The sequence below is a fragment of the Furipterus horrens genome, unplaced genomic scaffold (genome assembly GCF_987537825.1).
Source record: "Furipterus horrens unplaced genomic scaffold, mFurHor1.1.pri manual_scaffold_12, whole genome shotgun sequence".
NCBI classification, from domain to species: domain Eukaryota; kingdom Metazoa; phylum Chordata; class Mammalia; order Chiroptera; family Furipteridae; genus Furipterus; species Furipterus horrens.
The window spans coordinates 1,072,534-1,090,693 of NW_028327182.1; the positions used below are offsets into that span (position 1 = coordinate 1,072,534).

General features: G+C 49.8%; 1 protein-coding gene across 1 annotated transcript in view; it reads left to right on the forward strand.

The window, feature by feature from the left end:
- The window catches only part of TRPC4 (transient receptor potential cation channel subfamily C member 4), a 90,402-nt gene that overhangs the window by 59,191 nt on the left and 13,051 nt on the right, over window positions 1-18,160 (forward strand). The window contains exons 5-7 of the mRNA XM_090258497.1: window positions 10,118-10,257; window positions 14,092-14,405; window positions 15,201-15,396. Of these exons, the coding sequence (XP_090114623.1) occupies window positions 10,118-10,257; window positions 14,092-14,405; window positions 15,201-15,396 (650 nt within the window). The remainder of the gene's footprint in view (window positions 1-10,117; window positions 10,258-14,091; window positions 14,406-15,200; window positions 15,397-18,160) is intronic.

Genomic DNA, 18,160 nt, shown 5'->3' on the forward strand with positions numbered 1-18,160 from the left:
CCACGGTCAGCCCCCACCCCGTTGTCCACGTCCACGGGTCATTCACACCAGTTCCTTGACTAGACCCTTCCCCTTCTCCCCCTCTCCCTCCCCTCTGGCCCCCGTCAGTCTGCTCCTTGTTTCCATGCCTCTGGTTCTATTCTGCTTGTTTTAATTTTTTTTAATTAAAGGAGGGGCTGAGGAAGATGAAAGATGGCGGGGTAGCAGTGATTTCAACTTTTACCGAAAGGGTGACAGAGACAAACCAGAGTGGTCTGCCTGGACGACCGTATTAATGCCCCCTTTCTCTCTGCTCACCCCTTCCTGCTGAGCACCCAAGTCCGTGGGCCCTCCGTCGTCCGGGTTTGGTTTTGTAGCAACAGGACTGAGCAGCGCAGGGAGAACTGGGTGCTTAGACGCGTGGCCCTCGCCCTGCTGGTTTTTCCCACGCGGACGGAAGCGCCCCCAAGTCCTCCTGAGCCCACTCACGTCCTCAGCTAACGCCGCACCTGCGGGCTTCTCGCCGCGCTAAGGAGCCCTTTCCGTTCCCACTGCGTGTTCTGTCTTTCCGTATTCAGAGGGTGCTTCCCGGGCCTCTGACCCCTGACTTAGGAGACTGGGTTACTTTTATACGCCCTGCTCTGTTTGTCCTGAAAAAAAGGCTGTCATTTGTTTTATACGTTTATATTACGAATTTCCCCTTCTTCTGAGTAGAAGTTTTCTCTCTTTAAAGCCTGTCCTCTCAAATCCATCCCTTTACCTCCTTAAGAAGTATGATCTTCCTTGGGGGTTTCTCTTATTTTGTGTACATCTCTGGGTTTCAACAAGAAGAATTTAATCAGCCTTCATAGATCCAAATATTTTGTTTCTATGTTCTTTTAACGTCTTTCTTGCTGAAGTTCAACATCTGTTGAGTATTTACATTGAAGTCTACTGAGGTTTTTATTTTTGAGTCTATAATGGCTTCTGTATCTTTCCACTGTGCTGTCTTTGATCATTTGTAACTCATCTCTTGCAGAACTTTTTGTTTATATCTTTTCAGTTTTTAAAAAATTTTTATTTTCTATTGCAGTTGACATTCAATATTATTCTATGTTAGTTTTAGGTGTGCAGCAGGAGGGGCGAGCGTCGATAACACTGCGAGCTGTTCTGAATTATTCTCCCTTCAGACGTCCTCGTATAGGCTGGGGCAAAAGTGGGTTTACAGCCGTGAGGGCATGAAACACAGGCTTCATTTTTGTACCACTGGGGGTTAATTATTGCACTGTTCGCGTCTCCTTCTTAAAATTATATTTTATTGATTAGGCTAGTACAGTTGTCCTGATTTTCCCCCTTTGCCCCCCTTCCACCCAGCACCCCCCACTCCCTCAGGCAGTCCCCCCACCACTGTTCATGCCCGTGGGTCAGGCGTGTAAGGGCTATGGCTGCTCCCTTTCCTGTGCCGGCCTTTACGTCCCCGTGGCTGCTTTGTGACCGCCTGTTCGTGCCTCTTATTAATCTCCTCACTTCACCCCCACCCCCACCCCCTCCTGCCTGGTGACCTCTGTATCCATGATTCTGTCTCTGTTCTTGTCTGCTTGGTATTTTTAGATTTAGTTGTTGATAAATATGTATTTATTGCCATCTTAATGTTCATAGTTTTGATCTTATTCTTTTTCTTAAGTAAGTCCCTTTGACATTTCATATAATAATGGCTCGGTGATGGTAAACTCCTTTAGCTTCACCTTGTCTGGGAAGCTCTTTATCTGCCCTTCGGTTCAGAATGAGAGCTTTGCTGGGCAGAGCAATCTTGGCTGTAGGTCCCTGCTTTTCATGACTTCGAACATTTCTTGCCAGTCCCTTCTGGCCTGCAAAGTTTCCTTTGCAAAATCAACTGACAGACTTATAGAAACTCCCCTGTAGGTAACTCTCTGCTTTTCTCCTGCTGCTTTTAAGGTTCTCTCTTTATCTTTCACCTTCGGCATTTTAACCATGATGTGTCTGGGTGTGGTCCTCTTTGCAACCATCTTGTTTGGGGCTCTCTGTGCTTCCTGGACTTGCATGTCTATTTCCTTCTCCAAATTAGGGAAGTTTTCCTTCATTATTTTTTCAAATAGATTTCCAATTTCTTGCTCTTCCTCTTTTCCTTCTGGCACCCCTATGATGCAAATGCCGGTCTGTTGAAGTTGTTTCAGAAGCTCCTCACATATCCTCATTTTTTTAAAATTCTTTTTTCTTCTTGTTGTTCTGATTGGTTGTTTTTTGCTTCCTTATCTTCCTAATTATTGATTTAATCCTCAGCTCCATCCACTCTCCTGTTGTTTCCCTGTAAATGGCTCTTTATTTCAATTAGCGTATCCTTCATTTCTGACTGGATCTTTTTTACGCTGCTGAGGTCCTCACTGAGTTCCCTGAGCATCCTTATAACCAGCGTTCTGAACTCTGCATCTGATAGGTTGCTTATTTTTATTTTGTTTAGTCCTTTTTCTGGAGTTTTATCTGTTTGTATTGTGTTGATTTCCACGGAACGACTGTACACCTGCCTTTGCCTCACCTGTTTGAAGGTTATTGACCTGTCTTCTTTCCTGTCAAGCGACATTAAGAGATCTCACAGATGATTGTTGTCGGGATGAACTTGAGCAAATAAGTAACGGAATCGAAGGGCCTCACAGAGGAATCCAACTCGTGATTTCGGTCCTCTTGAGATAACAACAGAAAAGCTAACTAGAGAGAACTCAGTGGGTAGATACTAGGCAGACATACACCAACATTCCTCTCCGAGTACGAATTTGCCCCTTTAAACCGCAGTACAAAGGAAAGCAGGACGCACATGGGCCTGGCAACAGAGCTCTACTTTCTAAGTGCCTATCAAGAGCCACGAGAAAGACTAACTGGTGGGTTAGGAGGGGCCGGGGCCAGGCTGAGACCTCGTCACTCCTACCTTCCGCTGGCCAGGACCCCAAGGCTTTGACTTATTTAGGGCCTGCTTTTTACATACAATGCTGGGGTCCCACAGTGACTAAAATATTCATTTCAGAAATTCCTTTTTACATAACATTTACACATTAACTATGGCATGTGTATGTGTATAATATATACTATGAGAATTCATCTACATTATAGTAGCAATTTTATCTCAACTACATGTCATTTGCTTCTGGAGAGAATGTGGAATAAAATAAGAAGAAAAGTCCTTTTGATGCTAATTTCTAAGGCCTTCCCCAAAACTGATTTTTATTTTTCCACAGACATTGTTATGACTCAGCGATAATAACCCAGTCTGCAGCATAGCTTATTCCCATCAGAAAAAGTGCGCACATACTTGAAGTGCCCAGATGTAGACTTACATGATCAGTGTAGCCTCAATTATGAAACTGATACCATTTTATGTAAAATAAGTAGATAATAATGAAGGCTATATACGAATAAATCAGGAAGTCCTTTGTTCCCAATGTAAAAGGAAAGTGGCTGCTGAAGTGACTTGGTACTTCCCGGGGACCCAACACTGTATCATAATTATTTAGTGTCTGTAAAGCTGTGCACACTGAGCATGATGGGAAGGGTGAACTGAGGCAAAGACAGCTAACTCTGTTAAAAATAACCCCTAGTGCATTCCCAGGCAGAAGCCAAGACTGGCTCATAATATCCAGATTATACATCTCGCCTGCGACACATACTTATTTAACAGGTTTTCTCTAACAGAACTTGCCTCTCATTTCCGTGTTTATTTTATATTTTTATCTTTTAAAAGGTTGATATTAACAAATCTGAAAATTTCAACAAGGCCTGCCAAATTGGAAATGTAAAATAAAAAAGGGTGCTCACATTCTTATCCAGCTTTTTATGTATTTATACACACGTATACATGTATACGTTCTTCCTTTTTGTGACAATTTATTCATCCTTTGCCTAACGGGCATTAAGCGCGTATGGGCTCAGGTACTCACACCCTCCCAGCCTCGCCCCTGAGTGAATTATCTTCTCAAGTATCCCCAGAAGCTTTTCTTGTGGTCAGGAGAACTAGGTCTAGAGTCGTTCCCCACTGTCTTACCCAGCGAAGGGCGCTCACTGCCCCGGCAAACTAGCTGAAGACACACAGACACTCAATAGATCTGCAGAACATCCATTCATTCACTTGAGGGGATATTTTAATTTTAAAAAATACGATCATTGTTACAATATTGCGGATCTACCTCACTCTCCTGTTTATCTGTAGGGAATAACAGTTTTACACTCACTTGTACAGATTCATCAAGACTGAGACATTAAAATCTCAAACAACAACACACGTATAGATTTTTAATTGGCGGTCGTGCACATTGTGCTGCTGATCAAGCGATGTTTTTACTGGGGAGGAAATGAAGTCTTTAGCCGCGACAGTGCAACACTAACCAGACGCACAAGTCAGATCTAGAGGCCGTCAGAGGATGGTTGGCAACGGGGTTCAGATGCTTGGGGGGGGCAGGGGCGGAGACAGGAAAGAAGGGCAGAGAGCGGATGAGCAGAGGAGGGAGGGTCAGAGGAATAGCCTGGGGGGTGGGTATGCAAAGTGCTTTCATGAGCAAGAACGACAGTAGTGACCGAGGGGATGATGGTAGGAACTCAGAAGTCCAGCCCTGTGCTGAGTGACAGAAACATGTGTCTCCTGTGTCCCTCCTAGTAACTCCCTCTCAGTTCACTGTGATACCTGCTGCCAGTATCTCACGCTCCAGAGAAGAAATGGGCTCAGACAGAGGACATCGCTTTCCCAGGGCCAACACGCTAGCGTGGGGGCGACACTGGATTCCAGCCCCAGGGAGGGTCACCGCAGAGCTGGACCCTGCGCCCTCCCCAAGTCCTGCCCCAGAATCGCACGGAGTAAAACTCAGGGAGGCAGAACCAGCCCAGGCACTCAGGTCTCCAAACAGACCTTTGGTTCCTAGCGCCTCCACCTCTTTGCCAAAGTCGATCTCTACCCAGGCCCGGTTAGAATGGACCGTGTCTGTGATTCCTTAAGGATGCAGCCCACGCTCGGATGTGCACTTGACGTAAGTTACGCTGACCCTCACGCTTGCTAAGGAACCAGAGGAATCACTACCATCTCATGGCGTCACCCTTAGCTTCGTCACCATCCCCACCACCCAACCCCCGTCTGCAGCCTAACACACATGCCCCCCGTGTGGCTCCCTGACGGGAAAGAAGCCGTCTATCCCAGGAAAGAAAGAACAAAGTCCTTGGCCGTGACCTTCACATCTATTTTGTTGGGGGTGGTGTTTTCATGGTCACTTACCAAGACCTGAAGTCACATTTCCTGCCTTCCAAGGATACTGCTGATTTTTAAAATGTGCATTGATGTATGTGTGTTAGGGGCATCCTCAGGAAAGGGTAGAGTTATGTATATTTTCCTTGTAGATAACTGTTTTAAATATAGTCAGAGGTTTGCATTTGGTGAAAAACTGGGATTTTCATAATGACAACATTAATATTCGCTCTTCCAAAGAGATATGCTGAGAAAAAACGGCTTCTCATTGAAGAGGTGGCCAGATAAGAGGCGCCCCTGCGGTACCGCATGTTTCTTACGTGAAACCGGGATGTCCGACGTCCTCCTGCGTCCCTCGGCCTCCCGTGACGCGGCCTCACGGGGTGGGCCACTGCAGAACGCTCTAGCAGCCCTGACTGCAACTCCCGTGGGAACGCCGGGAGAAGTGGAGTCAGACCTTCCCGGCATCCATGGGAGTTTTTTAAAGGAAGTTGTCTGACTCACGTGCCCTCTGATCTGTCCTTTGTGGGGTCCCACAGTCTTGGCATCCGTGCTTGTCACGACACACTCTGAGGAATCACGTCACCCTTCCAACGTCCCCGTTGTGGGAACAGGACAAACATTTGGGGACAGCAGCTCCCTCTGGTTTTGTTCTCTTCAGGCTCTGCAGTTACCAGGAATAACCGACTATCTGGATGCACCACTTGGGCCGTGGATGCCACCCTCTCGCTTCTCGAAAGGCTTGTCTCTTCCGGTGGCAGCGAATGTGGCAGGAATGGAGAAGGCATGGCCTTTCACTAACGTGCTTGTAGCGCATAGAGACCAGTCACCCTCAGACAGAAACGTGGTGACCGCAGCTCTAAGAAGGGATCCTCTAACCTGCGCTTTGAAAACAAAAGATCCCCATCCTGTTAGCTGATTACCGCTCAACGAACGACAGTCTTATTTATAGCCCAGATTTTTAAAAATGACGGTGCGAGTCCTCAATGTCACCAGGATCTCTGTTTTTCCCATAGACTTGTGCCTTCCAAAGGCCAGAAGCAAAACTATTTTTACATCGTTAGGAAGGACGGATTTAAAGCCTCCTCCTTGACCCCCCAAGGAACTGTCATGTGTCCAAACTGTGAGTGTTTGCTGCTCCTCTCCCTTGGAAACCGCATGGGTCCTCTGGACCAGGCTTCTAACGGAGGTGTCCCGTCCTGGGACCCACCTAATAGGAACAGAGTCCCCTCGGGTATGAAGGGGCTGTCAGTTCAAACGCCGCCCGTCATAAGCTCCCTGCTTCTCTGTAACTCCCTCCTGGGGGCCCTCACTTGGCCCTTCAAGCCGTGAGCCCTGATGTCTATTCCTCTGCAGAACTGCCCACAAAATACTTGAAGTTGTCTATTTGGGTGACCGTTAATAATTACATTTGGCTCTCCAGTTTGGTAAGAGCAGAAAGAGAGACTCCCTTTACCTATAAAGGAAAATAAAATATCCACACTCTGGTTGGCTAGGCAGGTTTGAAAATATATTTCATCTTATGAAAGATGCACTTTCGAGAGCACCAGAACCACAGATGCGGGTTGGAATGACCTTCAGAGGTCAGACAGACCAGGTTTCCCCGCATCCCCGGACGGTGACCGATGGGAGGGGTCCGGGTGTGCACTAGAATCCCACGGGGTGATCCGCTGCAGTCTGGGAGCAGCTAGGACCCCCTTTGTCACCGTGGGCAAGAAGGCTCCTGCCTGGCTTTCCTATCAAAGCCCCAGCTTCTGCCTTCCGAGGCAGCCCGAAGCCAGCCCGCACCCTCGGCCGCAGGGCGTCCCTCACCCCTCACGGCAGCTGTTGTGATGGCTGATTGTAGACAGACTCTGAGAATCCAAACAGGAAGGAGCCAAGGCTGGCTACCCGTGTCGCTGGGCAGAGTGACAGTTCTTGTGTGATGCTGCATCTAGAGTTCTGTGTATCCAGCCCAAACCCCTCTGTCTTTGGAGTGAGATGACGGAGACCCGGAGAGAGGAGCCTCCGGGCCGAGAACACAAAGCTGATGCGGGCCGGACGGGGCCTGCCACACCGTCACCACGGTGCACCCGGAGGAGGGGCAGCTTGGCACGTGTCTGCCCGACGGCTGATTGCAGGCGCGCATCCCCTCCTCTCCGGGAACTGGGGGGTTTCAGGCAAAACGAACGACGTGGTGAGATGTCAGAACGAGCAAATGCTGTCCGGGAGCTCGGCTTGCTGACTGGCGGGTGGCCCTGGTCACGCTGCCTCTGTGGCCCCGGCGTCCTTTGTGTGTGTGCCCGTGTGCTGGGTTGTGAGACGGGACCCAGGCTCGGCAGCCCGAGGGAGCGCAGGCGTGCTGAGCAGGGTGCTCCCGTCGGACGCGCACATTCTGAGCTTCCCACCAGCTCTGCGCTCCAGTGTGAGCATCGTCCTCTCGGCAGTCCCGCTTCGTCCTTCCTTCACCGCGGAGGGGGCGGCCCCCGTCAGCCCCCGGTCTTATGGAAGCTCGCAGACGAGATTTAGTCATGAAAGAAACCTCAACGAGGAAGCTATGGTTTCACACCGAGTCAGGACCGTGGCAGCGGTCTACGGCGGACTTTAAAACACACACTCTAATTATTCAACTGATTCCGCCTTCATTTGTGTTATTAAGTTTTTAAACCTTAAAATAAATAAAACTTTACTTAAAACATTAAATAGCCATTGTTACTTCCCGACAATGAATGATAGACCATCATGTCTAACATACTTTTATTTCTCCCAAAGTTTGTGAAATTTTCAAACATACAGAAAATGCAGAGGACCTATACCTGGATGCATATATCACCTGCCACTAGTGCATTATAATTAGTTGGTATTTCTTTGTTTTTAAACTATCCTTATTTCCATTCACCCATCAACATCAACCTCATAAGCTTTGCTGCCTTCAAAATAAGCGATAGCACTATTCTTTCTTTAGAGGACAGTGATCTAAAATGTTGATAAACACATAGGGTCCTGTTGGTATCACCACACTCAAGCTACAGGACAGGGGCGGACGCACCGTGGCCTGGAGCCAGATCTGGCCCTTGGGTGGTTCTTCTAAATAGTTTCACCGTAACTGCCACCCCAGCCGTGAATTGCAAAGTCTGGATTATTGTCCGCTGGCCCTTTGCAGCAGAGGTGTGAAGGCCATTGTAGATTTTTATAGCTGTCCTTTACCAAATCAACACACTTTCCTTCTACTTACGCTTTGCTGAACGTTTTTCATCATGAATACATGTTAAATTTTTTCAAATGTATTGACTGCATCTATTGTGCAATCATTTCATTTTTCAAGAATATATTGATGATATATGTATTATCCTGATTAATTCTTCATTGTTGAAACCCACTTGCCTTCCTAGAGAAACCAGCACTTGGTCGTGATTTATTATCCATCTACATATTGTTGTATTTACTTGACTGCTCTTGGGTGGCGATCAGCTTCTAAACCGTACAGAAGTGTGCTGCCTGCTGCCTGTCAGCCTGGCTGAGGGGGTGGGGCGCAGGGAGACGTTCTGTTGTCCCGGTCTGGGGCCGTCTTAGGCACCGGGGAGGGAGTGTCTCCGTGTCCACGTCTCCCTTCTCACCGCACTGCAGCCTCGCAGGTCCTGGGCGGAGGAGAGGTCCTTAGCCTTCCCGTTGGACAGGAAATCTTTGATGACACCGGTGTCACTCTGGGGCCCAGGACTGTCTGCTGCTTTTCCCACAGGGCGGAAGTGGTTTGCCCCCTCAGCCTCCTGAGCCGTGGGTGGCTCTGTGGCAAAGACACGCCCGTGGGCGCAAATTCCCCTTGTGTCCGGGTGCCCGGGCTCCATCCTCACTCACATGCTCGCTCCCGCTCAGCCTGCAGTGGTTTGTCTGGGACGCTTCTGTGAGACCGTCCCATGTCTGCGTGACGCAGCACCCCCGCTCCCCTCGGTGACCTCCTGCTGCCCCACGTGGCCCTTTGGGGGAACCCGCTTTGCTTCCCGCGCAGGCCCCTTGGCTGCTTGTTTCTCTCACGGGTTCTGGGAAGTTAGGGTTTTATAGTTCGTTTGAGTTTCCTTGCTTTTCATGTCACATGGCTGGGAAGCTCTGTGCCACACATTTGCTTTTCCAGGCTGTGCTTGGCCTTAAAAGAATCTCATTGTTTGCTCGTAGTAGGGTATTTATGACATCATATTTATTCTTTTACTATTTCCTGGTTCTAGATACTTTGACATATCCTTCTCATCATTAGGCTCTAAAAACAGAATGATAAAATTTTAATAAGAGGATGAAAATAGAATAATGACGTGCAGTGATGTTTTACAAGTACTTCCTAGAATTAAAAAATGAAACGTCTTCTATTGCTAATACAGCTGTAACAAAGAAAAGGAGTGGTATTCCCTCTGGATGTGTCTTCTAAAGCTGTTGCCGGGTGCTCACGGGGGTGCTGTGAACGTGGTCACTGTCGCTACCCCTGTGGCGAAGGACTGTGAATGTGGTCCCGGCCTGTGGTCCGCGCCTGAAATCGGACCTTCCACGGCGCTAACCGCTTACAGAAGCACCACAGGGGCCCGATGTGTCGACTAGATACACTGCCTCTGACTCGGGATGAAGAATGTCCCTAAGTATTTGTTTACAAGTGAATATTATGATCCTTTTCGTGAAAACAATATGCAGTTAAAGAGGAGTTACATTTTGGCTCAAAAATTACACATTTGTCTGAATTTTTCAAACACCACGTGAAGGGAGCGAGCTGCCCGGACAGCATTCTCTGCCCCGAGCTGAGAGGCCGGGCGCTCCGCCCTCTGCCTGGGCCCCGTGTCGTTACCCCCAGCCCACAGCTGCGCGGTCTCTCCCAGCCCCACAACCCCGCAGTTCTTACGCCGTGAGTCCCTGTGCAGTCGCTCGATGGCAAACTGACAATACGTCTTCCTATCGTTGCAGGTTTCATATGGGGCGAAATAAAGCAGATGTGGGATGGCGGACTTCAGGATTACATCCACGACTGGTGGAATCTCATGGATTTTGTGATGAACTCCTTGTATTTAGCCACGATCTCCTTGAAAATTGTTGCATTTGTAAAGGTAACTCTTGTTTATGTGGTGGGTCACGTGTAAATTCTGATAGATATTGATGGACCTTCCACTGCCCTCAATTTCACTAATATTTCTACTTTATCTGGAAGTGACATTCACCAGCTCATGATCTATTGACAGGAAGGTATAAAATACATAGGCAATACATCATTTATAACCAAAAAACAAATTTAACGAACAATTAGAAGTTGTCACCCAATTTTCTTATATGTAAGTTGAATGATGCCTCAGAATGACTCACAGCTCCTCTCGTTTCTAATCCTTTCTCTTTCTAATGAAATTCTATCTCAAATACTTTAAATTCTGGCAAAAAAAAATCCATTTTTATGAGTTATAACTCATAAAAGTAGACAGATCAAAATATTATTCTTTCAGAGCGCTGAAGTTATTATTTCGGTTTAAACTAATATAGTTTGATAGTATTTGAGCAGAACATAATTTTTCTCCTTACCCCATTCATCATGACGGGGCCTGAAAGCTCACCCACCCACCACCCCCTAGAATTTGCACATCAGTCTTATCCCAAATCACGTAACTTACGTCACACAGTTTTGTTCTGCAATGACAGGGCGATTTTGTACTTTGGGGGATGCTTTTCCAACCAAAGTATTGTCATCCCCGCCTTCCTGCCTTTGTCCCTCGTCTCTCTTTTTAAAAAAACGTGTTTCAAAATAACAGTCAATTAGTCAAAAAGGAAGAGTGTCTAACTCCGCAGGAATGACTCACGCCGTTCAGTGATCTGAACTAGAAAACGCTATAGCGTGTAGGTGAGCAAATTCGTTTATTGGAGTTTCCCCAAGAGCGGCCTTGGTCCTCCTGTGCAGCGTGCGGTCCCAGCAGGGTCCACGCCACCGCCCGGCGGGAAGACCACGGTTTCCAGAACTTGCTCAGTTAAAAGGTTTCCAGCCCTCATCAAAACATCAAGAAAAAGCATTTTCTGCCTATTTCACGGGAAACGAGCTGTGTTTTAAGAATGAAAACATAAGTTGGGGATTCTTCTTACTGGGTGCAGGCCCCTGCCCCTGAAGGCCTATTGAGACAGCAGGCGGAGCCGTCTTAGCCACGGAGGCGAGCGCCTCTCCGTCCGTTTCCCCTTCTCTCTGTAAAGACCCTAAGCAAGTACGTGTATAAACTGGTTCTGACATCTCCACTAACGCAGGGTATACCTGTGTTTTTGTGGCCCATGCCCTTACAAAATGCTGCTATTATACGACTACAGCAGTTTTTCTTAAACTCCCAGGTACCTAAGAATTGCCTGGAGAGTGTGAAAAAACAGATTCACTTTCTTCACCCCCAGAAAGTCTAAGGAGGACTATTAGGGATCAGCCTGAATGTGCATTTCTAGCGACCTGGCCAGGGGACGCTGCTGGAGCCGGTCTAAGGAAGACCCTGTGGCCAGCCCCGGGCTGTATGCGTCTGCTCAGCAGCTCACCGCAGCGTGACACAGGGTCCAAAAGGGGCCGCTCGCCTATTTCTCATATAGAATATTTATACTAAGGGACATATTTTATATTTTATCATTTTATATACTGAGCTACCCGGGCAGGGCCTGGACTCACCCATTCTTACCTCCTGTTCTGTCATTCAATTTTTCATGCTCATTTTAAACAACTTATGACTTACTCTTTCTGGAAAAGGCGGCTTATTTGTGTAGAAAAACAGAGTGCTCTCTGTCAGGGAAACCGCTGTGACGTAAGCCAACCCACAGAAGGCGTGGGGCACAGGACACAGGTCACACTGGGACACCGGCTGCCGATGTGGTTGCGGAGGACGCAGCGGGGAAAGGGAAGTGCACCTGCGTGAGGACTTGGCACGGGAGAAGGGCTGCGTCCCAGGCCACGGCAGCATCAGGGAGGGAGCCCTGCCTGCCTGGCGGTACTGTCCTAGAGCTGTAGGGAGGACAGGGGCGTGGCAGCTGCCGTGTTCACGGACATGCGTGAGCATTCCAGGGAGAGAGACCCAGGGTGCCAAGTCCAGGTGTACGAAGCGGGTCACTGCGAGAGATGACCCAGGAGACGGAGCCAGAACAGGACGGGAAGGCCTCGCCACACCCTGCAGTAGAACGTTTTCCTGTAAATACAGAGGGAGCCTCGTGGTGAGGAGCCGTGGGGTCGCCACGGGCGTGCGGAGCCAGTAGAGGGTTGGGCTTGAAAGAGGTGAAGGGAAGACCCACAATATAAGAGGGTTATTAGTTATAGAGCAGATGAGCTCATTCTGACGCTGCGGCCCGGTAAACAGTTCCCCTGCGGTGGGGCTTCGGTCCCTGGCGGGGCAGTGGGGGTGCCGGGTTCTCGCTCTGCCACGGTGGCGGGCGCCACGGGCAAGGAGCCGGAGCGGCTGCATGTCGGGGACCCCCGCCCCCCCCCCCCGCCCAGGAGAACGACTTTCCCTTCCAGGCTAAACAAATGCCCTCCAGGGAGACACCGGCCCCCCGTCTGTTGTCCGTGGAATGTCAGCCGCTGGCTCCGGGACAGAGGTTTCCCGGCCTCTCGGGCGGTCTCTGTTCCTAACTTACAGGCTTGTTTGCCACTCAGACACGCCAGCCCCGGCGCCAGGCGCTCTGCTCAGGACCCTGACCCGCTGAAACGTGGGTGTGTTTGCGTGGCTCTGCTCCCCTACAGTGACCAGCAGTGCCGGGCTCTGAAGCAGACGGCAGGAAGTCTCGTGGGGCAGAGGCTCGCGAGTCAAGATTTGTGAAGCGGACAGCTTTCCTCTTGCCATTTTGGAAGTCCCAGCTGAGATCGTCACCGTCCCTGCAGTGATATCGCACCGCCCAGAACTGCTGTGAAGCCGGGAGAAGGGCGGCGCCTCTAACCAGACGTGCTAGTTGGAGGGTCCCCAACTGTGGACAGCGGAGCGTCTCTGGCCCCAGGCTGAGGCCCCCCACTTCTCCTCTGCCTTCCAGCAGCACTTTGTGTTCATCTCAGAGAGCGTTTTTATTACAATGAGTCGCCTCTGTCGTCCTCACTGGACGACGGACACGTGACGGGAGAACGTGTTTCCTGAGCAACGAGTACACGCAGGGCGGTGCTCAGCACGCCGAGGAATAAGCTTTACGGGGCCCTTCGTATAGCTCGACAGGAAGACGACTCAAAGCTGAGTTTTTAACTCTTTTAAAATAATTGCTGGTCAAATGTTAACATAGCAGATATTTTTCTCAAGTCACATGTTTTATATAATTTAAGGAGTGTTAAGTATCACATTGCATATTAACTATAAAAACTTAGCTATTCGGGGGCATCCAGGACGATTCCCTGTTGAGCTCCATCTACACTTAGGGGACCGCACACGCAAGGCACGGACTGCCATGCCCAGCTGCTCAGTACTGTTTCCAAGGCAACAGATCGCTGCTCCCACGCATTGTGCGTGATTTGTATCATATACGCGTTCCTCTAGAACAGGCAAGTGTGTCACACGTGGTCGGTACGGCCACTGATTACTTCGCTGAAAACTTAGCGCCTTCCGTTCATCACGGGGTTTCCTTTGTTGTAAGGATATCAGTTTTCCTGATATAAAACCAGCTGTTTTCCCCTACGTAACCCTTTTCTTTCCTCTTTTTAAAAATCCTGTCACAGAGGGTGAAAACCGATGTCATTCACGTGTAAACAAATACTCCGAGTGACAAGGCCATGTCAGGAAGGCACTTCAGTTGAAGTTTATAAATGACGCATGACTCGAATAAACTTCTGTACTCATGCAGATTCGTACGGCGGCCGTTGTCAGGGAGGCGTGGGCTTCCCTGGAAAGGCGCCCGGCCTGACCTTGACCTCCTCACAGGGACGTGCCTGTCTGACCTCCCCTTTGCTCCTTCCTCCTCTCCAGTACAGCGCCCTGCACCCCCGGGAGTCCTGGGACATGTGGCACCCCACGCTGGTGGCCGAGGCCCTGTTCGCGATCGCGAACATCTTCAGCTCGCTGCGCCTCATCTCCCTGTTCACGGCCAACTCCCACCTGGGGCCCCTGCAGATCTCGCTGGGGCGGATGCTGCTGGACATCCTCAAGTTCCTGTTCATCTACTGCCTGGTGCTGCTGGCCTTCGCCAACGGCCTCAACCAGCTGTACTTCTACTACGAGGAGACCAAGGGGCTGAGCTGCAAGGGCATCCGCTGCGAGAAGCAGAACAACGCGTTCTCCACGTAAGGGGGCACGCTCCTTGCGGGGCGTCGTGCGGGGCTTGGGGCGGGTCGCGTGAGGGATTGGGAAGGCCCGCGACACGCGGGCGCCAAGAAGGTTGTGCTTAAGGTGGGAGCTCTATATACTGTGCTTTTTAATATTAAGTTGGTAGGGGTGACGTTGCTTAATAAGAACATATAAGTTTCAAGTGCAGCGCATTTCCATGATGCATGACCTGTGTTCTGCATATGTGCCCCCCACCCAAGGTCAGATCTTCTTCCATCACCATGGGTTTGGCCCCCTTTGCCCTTCCCCTCCCCCCGCCCCTTCCCTCTGGGACCCACCTCGCTATTCTCTGCGTCTGTGAGTTTTGGTTTGTTTGTTCATTTTTTTGCTTTGTTTTATATCCCACACGTGAGCGAAATCGTATGATTCTTAACTTGGTTTGTATGACGTATGTCCCTAGGCACGATATTCTCAGGGGCCATTCAAGGTGGCGCCAACGGCGGTGTCCCCTTTCCTTACGGCTGAGTGGTGGTCCGTGGCACGTACGCACCACGTCTTTATCCAGTCATCCATGGAAGGGCACTTGGACTGTCCCCATGTCTTGGCCACCATGAATAATGCTGCAATGAACACGGGGGTGCATATATTTTTGTGAATAAATGTTTTCAAAATTTTCAAGTAGATCCTCAGAACAGGACATGTATTTTTAAATTAATCAAATACATATAACAGTATTCAGGCCTTATTATTATGTCTTATTATGTACGGGTTGTATCGACAGAGCCATGAGCGCTGTTCCCGCTTTGTTCCAGGTTGTTTGAGACACTGCAGTCCCTGTTTTGGTCAATATTTGGGCTCATCAATCTGTACGTGACCAACGTGAATGCCCAGCACGAGTTCACGGAGTTCGTCGGGGCCACCATGTTTGGGACGTACAATGTCATCTCCCTGGTCGTCCTGCTCAACATGCTGATAGCTATGATGAACAATTCTTACCAACTCATCGCTGTAAGCTGAATAATCTTATTTTAATCCATCATTTTCCCCAGAAGGCACTGTTCCCAGCTCAACTCCGTCCGAGTGTCATTGGAAATGAGGTTCGGAATTGGCTATCGATGAGACAGAGTGGAATATAACTGGTTAATTTGGAATTTGTAGGCGGCAGTCACCAGCATTAGCTACATGCTAATGTAGTGGTGTCACATGATGCGTGGTTATAAAATAAACTAACTATCTCGCTGGGCTGTCACTGGCTCTGGCAAGCGGTGGGTGAGGCAGGAATCGCACGCGGGCGCCAAGTGTCCTGCAGTGCCCTTGGGCCTTTCCATCGTCTCAGTCCCCTGGGTCCTCACTCGGAACGTCAGCGAACTCGGGCCACAGGGGGTCTGAGGGCGCGGTCACAGCGTTTTCAGTTTCTCCAAGCCTCGCGGAGCAATGCAGGTGTTGCCCTGAATTCTGTCGCAGGGTATACTGGACTCTACGTGCTTATCGGAAATTCTGGCATCGAGGCGCTTTGCTTAATTATTCATTCATTCATTCTACGAATCCTTCTTGTGCACTTATCTGCTGCCAGGTTCCATTCTAGGACCCAGAGATGCAGCCATGATGGGAAACAAAGCCCTCTCTCCCTCTGAACTTACACACGAGGGATGTGTATCTGTGGCCCGTTGCAACAGCGATAAAGTAGATTGTACAAGAATGAAACACGTTCCCCAAGGCTTTAATGCCTTAGACGAGCGTCACTCAGGAAGGACGGTGACAGGCCGCTCATTTGCTCCACAAAGAACAACACTTAGGTCTCAGCCCGGAGCCTGTCGCCGAAACTCTGGAATGTGGTTCTCGTTATTTTGAGAGGCAATGTTTGAATTTTACTTAAACCTGTCACAAACGAAAAATTGCATAATTAGAAGAAAAAGTGACTTTTATTTACGGATTCACAGTCTAACATAGTCCCACTCGGATCTCCGTGGGTCCTAGAATTTGCATCTGGATAGCTAAATTCATGAGCTTCATCTAAGCCTGTTATAAGTCTGAGAGTTTTTACATGGACCCCGCGTACCCGCTTCAGAACGTGGGCACGCCTCTCATCAGCACACTCCCGCAGCGCGGATTCCGTGTTCCTGACCACCCTTCAAAGACGCTAGGGAGCCTCTCAGTCTAAAGCTGCAGGCAGAGACGCTGTGCATACGGTCTGGGTTCTGTAAAACTTTAAATGTACCAAGTCCATCCAGAGAGTGCTATTCAAGGATAGTATGCCATTCCCTTCCTGCTTCTTTGTGGGGTGCGTCTTCCTGGGTTACTTCTCACAGAGAGGAGAAGGAGCTTCAGTTCTGTTTTCCTTTAGCCCAGACACTGAAACCACCTGAAGGGAGGGCGGGGGCCCCACGCAGAGCCGGGGTGCCCCCCAGCACCTAGGCAAGACGCCTCCCTGAAGCATGGACCTGCCCAGTGTTGTACTTCCCCGGGCCCCAGAATATCCGGGAATTACCTTGAGGACTTCTCCTTCCGTCCTCCTAGTCCTAACTCAGAGCTTCAGGGTAAAGCATAAAAGGGAGAGAAGTTTCACAGCAAAAAGGCAAGGTCGGTCATGCCGGCCGCATCTAACGCCTGCTTCCCGAGCATGTGTTCTTTGATCAAGTATTTACTGTGCACCTGCTAGATGCTTGATTTTAGGAATCCACAGACTAAGGAAGTCCCTCCCCTCGAGAGGAATGTGACATAGCAGAGACGAATTCAGTAAATAATGTCAACACGGCGAGAAGGGACTGGGGAGTGCGGCAAGGCCCAGGGGCGCGGGGCGGGGGCACTGGAGGCTGACGGCAGGCGGGCGGGCTTCCTCCGAAAGCAGATGCTAAGCGGAGGGCCAGGCGGGAACGTGGGCAGCACCAGGACTTTTAGTCACCACCAGCCCACGGCTTCTCACGTCCAGTGTTCTAACCACTGTCGGCTCTGTTAGACCCTCCCAGAATCTCAAGCAAGGCACAAAGGGAGAGCCTTCTTGGGCTGTTAGTAAGAGAAGCCTTCATGAGGTCAAGATCACCCCTGATCGGTGACTCCCTGAGAATCAGGAGGAGCAGAAGCTACTCACAGGCCATGGCTTGATCTAAGGGGCTGCCTCTTTATCCCCTTGAGTCCCATTCACTGTGGCTGCAGCAAACAATATATGCTTTCAGGTGTTGACTTTAGAGAGAAAGAGAGACAGACAGACATCGATTTGTTGTTCCACTCATTCGCACACTCATTGGTTGATCCTTGTATGTGCCCTGATCAGGAATCGAACCCGCAACCTTGGCGTACGGGGCAATGCTCCAACTAACCGAGCTACCCGGCCAGGGCCTACAAGCTTGTTTAGAAAGAAAGAGGAGAAGGGACCAGAGGAGAGGAATAGGAGGGAAAGTGGCTCCAATCAGACATTTGCTGAGCAGCCGCGGAGGCCGTGCGTCACCCAGATTCAGCAGTGCCTGTTGACAGCACCGTGCAGCCAGTGCCTAGACCAAAATTCACACCGTTCGCAGCAGAAGGGTGTGCACAGCACACGCCATCTTCAGGGCCCAGCAGCTGAGGCGTATGAGGGTGATGTCCAGTGTGACCCGGTCCTGCTCTACAATCTGAGTTCCTTTTGCCCGGACCAGTGGGTTACAATGAGCCCGTCTGCGCTCTCTCCCCGTACGTGTGCCTCGTCACTGGCACCTCCTACTTCTCCGGTTTTCCGCTCAAATCATGCGTGGCTTGTTTAGGAGGCGGGCCGCTCTCTGATGGCCACGTGTGTTCT